The sequence below is a fragment of the Mus pahari genome, chromosome 20 (assembly GCF_900095145.1).
Source record: "Mus pahari chromosome 20, PAHARI_EIJ_v1.1, whole genome shotgun sequence".
Taxonomy (NCBI): Eukaryota; Metazoa; Chordata; class Mammalia; order Rodentia; family Muridae; genus Mus; species Mus pahari.
In genome coordinates, this window is record NC_034609.1 from 5,246,939 (window position 1) to 5,255,088 (window position 8,150).

At 47.5% G+C, this 8,150-nt stretch overlaps 1 protein-coding gene across 1 annotated transcript in view; it reads left to right on the plus strand.

The window, feature by feature from the left end:
• Positions 1–477: 477 nt before the first annotated feature.
• Frem3 (FRAS1 related extracellular matrix 3) overlaps positions 478–8,150 on the plus strand; it is a 73,048-nt gene continuing 65,375 nt past the window's right edge. Inside the window, 6 exon segments of the mRNA XM_029532718.1 lie at positions 478–1,201; positions 1,204–2,984; positions 2,986–3,867; positions 3,869–5,515; positions 5,517–5,640; positions 7,698–7,790. Of these exon segments, the coding sequence (XP_029388578.1) occupies positions 478–1,201; positions 1,204–2,984; positions 2,986–3,867; positions 3,869–5,515; positions 5,517–5,640; positions 7,698–7,790 (5,251 nt within the window).

The following is an 8,150-nucleotide window of genomic DNA, read 5'->3' on the forward strand; positions in this document are numbered from 1 at the left end:
AAGAGAGACTGGCTCTGCGCTCAATCAGAGACACTATTCCTCCTGGGTGAACGGACCAGTCCGTGCCAGCGGTGTCTCCCACACACATAACTCACCCAGGCGCAGTCACTCTCACTGTGGGACAATCCTCTTGTGGCTCCCAGAGAAAGGGGTATCCAGAGAAGACAGTGGGAGGCAGGCAACACAAGGCTGTGACATATCGAGGTAACTGGGCTAAAGACACTGGGAAGTGGCGGGGAGTACCTGCATGCTCACTATGTGTCAGTCTTTGCGCTGGGGCACTTCTGGGGGGCCACTGACACCAGCTCAGGTGGACACTTGGAATGCAAAAGACAGAGAGCGCCTGTCCCTTGCTGTTAGCGGCTGCAGCTCCTAGCTCTGGCTGGATCCAAGCATCCCCGCCCTCCCGCAGAGCCTCACTGCTTCCATTGGAGTGGGCGTCCTCTAGATATATCAACTCCACAATTCCATCGAACCATGGCTGGGGATTCTCTGAATCTTCCTGGGATGGCCCTGCAGCTGCTAGTAACTCGCACTTGCCTGCTTCTGACTTGTCGCGCACTGAGGGAACAGGTACCCTTGAGTGAAAATGTGTCCCACTGTGAGCTCTAGCTGCCTCCCTGGGGAGCACTTGATGGTGGTAGTCACCAGAACCCTGGCATTCTGATCGCCAACCCTGGGTTCCAAGTGCCACAGGGCCGCTCGGTTTGGCTCAACCCACTGCGGGATCTGGTGATTCGAGTGCAGCGAGGGGGCCAGTGCAAGGTGATGGTACTGAACATCCCGCGGCTCCAAGGCGCGCTCTCCCCGCACCAATTTCCCTGTGATTTCGGGGCCCAACAGGTTAAGTACACTCACTTCGGCTCGCCCAGCGCCACAAGAACCCGGATACAGCTGCAGCTGCGCTACGACTCAGGGAATGCCACGCTGGTGCTGCCCTTCACTCTGCAAGTGAATGTAGTCTTCCCCAAGCTTCAGTGGGTGACACGCAACAGGCCACTGAAAGTGTTTAAAGTGCTAGGCTGCAGCCGTGCCATCGACAGGAGAGTGCTAAACTTTGCCTCCAGGAGCAGTTGCAGGCTCACTTTGCTTCCTCACCCTGGCGGACCTCTCCCCAAGTATGGGCGCTTGGTGGACGCCGCTGGGAACCCTCTCTCCAGGGGCCATTGGGCCAGCTGTGAGGCTTTTATCGAGGCTGGGGTAGCTACCAGCATACCACCACACCATCCTCACCCAGCAGAGACTATGTGCCCATGCTAGTGGAGCTGCTTGGGCCAGAGTCTCAAGGTACTGGGTCAGAGGAGGTGCTGGCCCAGGAGTACTTCCAGATTCAAGTCAGAATCCAGAAGCGAGCCAGGAGCACAGCACCGAGGCCCAGTCTCTCGGCTCTAATGATGGTGGAGGTTGAACAGTCCTTACTGACAGCCCTGACACCTGATGCACTGGCTGCAGAAGACAGAGAGTCAGACCCTGACGACCTAGTCTTCAACATCCTCAATATCCCCGAGGCCCCACCTGGACACCATGGTGGACAGGGTTATGTGGTGACCAGAGATGACCCCCTGGGCCTTCCAGTCTCTTTCTTTACCCAGAAAGAGCTTCGAGAGCTGAAAATTGCCTACCGACCCCCATCGGGGAGCTCAGAAGGGGACCGCATCTTTCAGCTCAAACTGCAGGTGGTGGATGAAGATGGCGACACCTCTGAGCCTTTTGCTTTCATGGTGGTGGTAAAGTCTATGAACCGTCTGGCTCCAATAGCTAGCTACAGAGGAGGACTTGCGGTTTTTGAAGGTCAGGCAAGGCCCTTGTCCGATGCCCAAAGCTTTCAGGTCAGTGATAAAGATAATTCCAAAGAAATAAGAATTGCTGCAGTCAGAGGTTTGCAACACGGGCAGCTGGTAGTGTGGGGGGCGCCTGCTGGGTGCAAGTATTTCACACTGGCAGACCTAAGTGCAGGGAGAGTGGTATACCAGCATGATGGCAGTGACTCTTACAGTGACAACATCATCCTCAAGATGGAGGACGGGCACCACCAGGTAGAATTCCTCTTCCCCATCGCAATTGTGCCCGTGGATGATGCGGCACCAGTGATCACCGCCAACACGGGACTCTCGGTGACTGAAGGGCAGCTGGTCCAGATATCCCCTTTTGTCTTATGTGCCACCGATATTGATTCTGAGGACTCAGCTATCCTCTTTGTGTTGGAAGACCAGCACCTGAAAGGGAAAGAGGAAGAGACGCATGAAGATCTGGCCCCTGGTTCCTACAGCTCAAGCCAGCACCCAGGCAGCATGCTGCTGAGGCAGGCCGAAACCCCTTCGTCCCTTCTGCACAACGACTGGCACTATGTGGAAGAGGAGGGCCTTTATGAGAAAGTGGTGACTGAGTGGCTGCAGAGAGACATAATGGAAGGGAGACTGTTCTTCTCCCATCCTGGACCACATAGCCCATCTCCAGTGGCTCATCTGGCCTTCCATGTGCAGGATGACCATGACCCACCAAATCTCTCCAACCAGCACTTCTTTACCATCACCATCCAGCCTGCAGATAAGTTGCATCCTCAGCTATCTCCAGAAACTACCCTAGAAATGACCGTGCAAGGATACCAGCTCACTCCCTCCCAGAAGAAGTTCCTCCAGTGCACTGACCAGAACTCAGATGAACAGAACCTGTGGTACACTCTACTGACACGACCAACGGACGCTGACAGCAACTGTCAAGTCCAGGCTGGAGAGATCGTGCTCACTGAATCACCAGATAGACCCATCGTTCATTTTACCCAAGCCCAGGCCAATCATCAAAAAATTGCGTATCGATTCCCACAGAAGAATCTTGGCATTGTACCTCGAGTTGTACAATTCACCTACAAGGTGGAAGACACTGCAGGCAACAGTGTGCCAGGTACATTCACACTATTCCTGCAGCCTTTGAACAATCAGCCACCAAAAGTCATCAATAGAGGCTTCGCTGTCTTGGAGGGAGATAGGTTTTATTCTTGGCAGAGGCGAACTTAATGTTTTAGACCCTGACACCAATGTTGATCAAATTTTCTTCATTTTAGTTTGGGGTCCCCAGCATGGACACTTGCAGAACTTTAAAAAATATATGGTTCCAGGAGAATCATTTATGCTAGCTGATGTTATCAATGGGAACATCTCTTATCAGAACAGCAGAGACGAGACTGACAGTGACTTCATCTACCTAGAGGTAAGTGATGGAGTGCACCATATACCCATCACTGTCCAGATTTCTGTGCAGCCTGCTGTGGCTGACAGAAGTCCTGGGATTTCTATCACAGGTACTCCAGCACTGGCTACTTCTCTAATTGTCCTTGAAAATACAGCTTCTGAGATCACTATAGATGTTACTCAGGGCAGAAAGAACACCAATGATTTGATGCTGTCTTTCATTATGGAGGACAAGCCTAAACTGGGCATGATTCTAGTGAATGGTTGGCCTGCAGAGCAAGTCACCCAGGAGGACCTCCTTGGTGGGGCAGTCAGCTACGTTCACACTAGCGGTGAAATAGGCTTCCAAAGGGTGTATGATGCTTTCAGCTTCATCCTCTCCAAAGATGCCTATCACTGGACCATGAGAGACAACATACTGGAGAGGGTACTGGTGGAAGTAACAGTACTGCCTGTGGACAATATGGCCCCCAAGGTCTTGGTAGGAGAGCCCTTCATCATATATGAAGGTGGGAAGAACCTCTTGACCCCACAACATGTCAACATTGAAGATGTGGATACTTCCAAAGATGAAATCCTTTGCACTCTGACTGCACAGCCATCCTCTGGCTACCTGGAAAACTTGGCACCAGCTCCTGGTTCAGAAGTGTCACGGGCTGGCAACCCCATCAGTGCTTTCCTTCTTCAAGGATGTTCGAGTGGGGTACATCAATTATGTACAGAGTATCCACAAAGGAGTAGAACCAGGAGCAGATCAGTTCACCTTTTATTGCTCTGATGGCATCAACTTCTCCCCAAAGGTCCTCCTCCCTCTAACCATCTTGCCCACCAATGATGAGCAGCCTCAACTTTTCACCCATGAGTTTGTGGTATTAGAGGGGATGAGCCAGGTCATAGACACCTCACTGGTCAATGGAGTAGATGCTGACTTCCCATCAGATAGGCTTCACTTTCGACTCACAGTCCTCCCCCAGCATGGACAAATGACACAGCGGCTGGCCACAGGCAGCAAGCCCATCCGCAGCTTTACCTTGCAGGAGATCCAAGAGCCCTCCTCCATCGCCTATGAACATGATGACTCAGAGAGCACGGCGGACAGCTTTGAGGTCTGGCTGAGTGATGGCAGGCACACCACTCACACAAAGGTGCCCATTGTTGTAATTTTGGTGGATGATGAGGTTCCTCAGTTGACCATCAATGACGGACTGGAAATAGAAACTGGACACTCTGAGATCATCACGAATCATGTGCTCAAAGCCATAGATCTTGACTCAGATAACAAGAGTCTCAGTTTTGTTCTCCACTCTGAGCCTCAACAGGGACTTCTGCAACAACTGAGAAAGCCAGGAGGAGATGTAAGGCACAACCTCACTATGGGAATGAATTTCACCCAAGATGAAATTGACAGAAACATCATCCGTTATTCCCACACAGGTCAGGGAAAGGCTGGTGATCTTCTCAAATTTGATGTGACTGATGGTGTTAACCCTTTGAGAGATCGCTATTTCTATATCACCATTGACAACTCAAACAGTGTCGTCCCTGAGATAGTCAGCAAAAGAGTCACCTTGACAGAAGGTAACAGAGTGACCCTCACCACTGAACTGCTTGACACCAGTGACATCCACAGCCCCGGTGAACAACTTCTCTACCGTACCACACGAGCTCCTAGCACAGGCTACTTGGAAAGTTCTGACCAGCCTGGGGAGCCCATGGCTTCTTTTACTCAGCTCCAACTGTCCAGAAACAAGTTATCCTATGATCATATTTCAAAGGATGAAACAAAGTTGGACCACTTTGAGCTTAGAGTGACTGGGGGAGACCACTCTGTGTCCAGAATCTTTAGAATATTTGTCACAGAGCAGGACAACGAGAAACCTACCTTGACTATCCAAGCACTAGCCCTGCAAAGAGGGGACAGCACAGTGGTCACTCCTTCTCAGTTGACAGTGGAAGATGAGGGTACTCCAGCTGATTTTATTCTTTTTACCATCACGCAGGTCCCCGTCCATGGCAGGATTCTATATAATGGTAGCCATCCTGTGGCCACTTTCACCAAGAAGGACCTGACAAAGAGCCCGATTCTCTATTGTCACGATGGCAGTGAGACAAACAAAGACAGTTTCTCCTTCACTGTGACTGATGGGATCCACACAGGCTTTCATGTCTTCCCAGACACTGCCCTGGAGACACATGTGCCTCAGACAGTGTGGATCCAGATAAGCCCCCTTGGCGACAGGCTCCCACAGATTGCTATCAACAGGTGCGCCACAGCCGTGAAGCTCCTTCACACTGGACACTTGGGTTTCCTCATTACCAACGAGTATTTTACAAACGACCCTTCAGGGCGCTCCCCACAGACTTCTGACATATAAAGTGACCAGAGGACCAGAGCATGGCTACATCATCAATACTGGCCTTGGAAATGAGAGCACCCACATGTCTACACAAGGTCAGTCAGATTTTTTTCCCCTGGTGCCTCTGTGGTCTATCTCCCTTAGTGGGTTAGGGCTTTCAGAGCTCTGTAAAATGGTTCTGACGCTAATTTTGATTTTTTTTTAAAAAAAAAGAAAGAAAAGAAAACATAGTATAATGTAAAATTACTCATTGACAAAAACTAATCCTTTTCAACTATTCGTTAGAAGAGCCACTTTAACAGAAAACCAATGAACCTTGTAATTATGCCTTAGCTTTTGATGTATCATAAGATAAGGTTATATTTATTTTGATGACATGTTTTAAAGTTAGGGATGGCAGTTGTCATAGTTTGTTAGTAGAGTCTAGATTTTTAAGATAATTCTCATGTAGACTTGAGATATAAATGACGACATATATTTTGATGTATTATTCAAAAATAATTTCTGAAGCTGAAAGCTCACTCCTGCAATCCCAGCACTGAAGCTGAGGCAGTAGGATTGCAAGTTTAATGCCAGTCTGTTACAAATACCAGGCCAGACTGGACTACAGTTCCTATTTCAATGTAGGAAAAATTATAATCTATTTATTAAAATTAATAGAACTAAGTTAGCCTACGTGTACCAAGGACTCATTTTTCTTTTAAATTTTGAGTTAACACTAGTGCTGAACTAGAAAGAAGCCCCTGCTTTTCCAGGTTGTGTGGCACCAGAGGTCCTGGGGCTCCTCTTTATTATTCCTTTAGGTAACTTTGCCCATGAGATGTAAAGAGATGCATGGAGTGTTCCACCATCAACACACATGTACCTGGCTGTTGTCACAGAGTAACATTCATGGAGAGGGTTTGTCTTGGCTACTTTTCAATTGCAGTGAAGAGACACCATGACCACCAAGGCAACTGATAGAAGAAAGAGTTTATTGAAGCTGGCAGTCTTAGAGGGTGAGTCTGTTTGAAGGGAGCATGGCAACCAGCAGGGAGGCACAATGCTGGAGCCAGAGCTGAGAGCTTACATCTGACCCACAAGCACAAAGCAAGGAGAGAGCCTGGCATGGGCTTCTGAGATCTCAATGCTCACCCCTCCAGGCACACCTGCTCCAAGGAGGCCACACCTCCTAGTCTTTCACAAACAGTTCCACCAACTGCAGACCAAGCATTCAAATACATGGGCCTGTGAGGGGAGAGGTGTTCGCATTCAAATCATCACAGTGTTTAAAGCCTAGCTTGGCTAGGTTTTTAGATTGCTTCTAAAAAAACAGTGAAATCATATACGGTTCTATAAAATTTGTTTGTCTAAATAAACTCTACCTAACAGCAAACAGTCATTAAAATACTAATGATTACTAATATAAAATGCAACTACGGATCTAAGAAACAAGTTGTTTAAAGCAAGAGTTATAGGCAACCAGAAAAAAAAAAAAAAAAAAAAAAAAAAAAAAAAAAAAAAAAAAAAAAAAAAAAAAAAAAACAAAAAAAAAACAGTAACTTTATTCTCATTTTCTTTGTTCTCAAGCTGTATCATTAAGTGTTATTTAAACTAATTTTGACAAAGAGTTAACAGGACCAAGTCATTATGGCTCTCTGCTCGCACAGAGACTTAAGATCATACTGACCTGGCTCTTCCGAGTGGCCAGATGCTGTAAAACTTGTGTAGCCAGTATGTTCCCCTGGACGTATAGTGTATCCCAAAGCACATGTTAACAACAGCACTTTTACGTTCTTTTATTTTTGCCTTTCTAGCTTTAAAAAACAGATCTGTTGGCCAGCAAGGTGGCTCAGTAGGTAATGGTGCTTGCAGCCAAGACTAATGACCTGAATTCAGTCCTCAGAACCCACATGGGGGGAAGGGAAAACTCCTGCAAGATGGCCTGAGACCTCCATTTATGTACCATAACACACACACACACACACACACACACACACACACACAAAATATACACACATTAAATAAATAAATGTAAATAAAAAAAAAGTTAAAGCACTCCACCTATGTTTAAATTATGTTACATTCCCACACCATATGGAACACAAGTTACCAACACCCCCTTTCCTGTTGTGCACATGTGACTTACTATGGTGTCTGTTCTTATTTAAAGCTGACATTGATGAGATGCGGGTCTACTACATCCTGAACAAGAGCAGAGGCAGCGCAACAAGAGATACCTTCTACTTCTCTGTTGAAACCAGTGGTAAGTCTAGCAAGGCCCTGGAATGTACCACAGTGAGTGTCAGTACACAACTGCCAACAGTGTCTACCCTTGCTATCACCAGCAGTAAAATGGCATACCGTACCAGTCAATGAGTTCTTCTGCTTTCACTGTGATTCTATGCTCAGTGCTTCTTGACAAACCAACGTTTCCACTAAGTAAACTTTTTATTCCTCAATCTTCTCAAAGAAGTGCTGACATTTAACACAAAAAGAGAATAGTTGAGAGGCCATTTTTTGTTTTTGTTTTTGTTTTTGTTTTTCGAGACAGGGTTTCTCTGTATAGCCCTGACTGTCCTGGAACTCACTTTGTAGACCAGGCTGGCCTCGAACTCAGAAATCC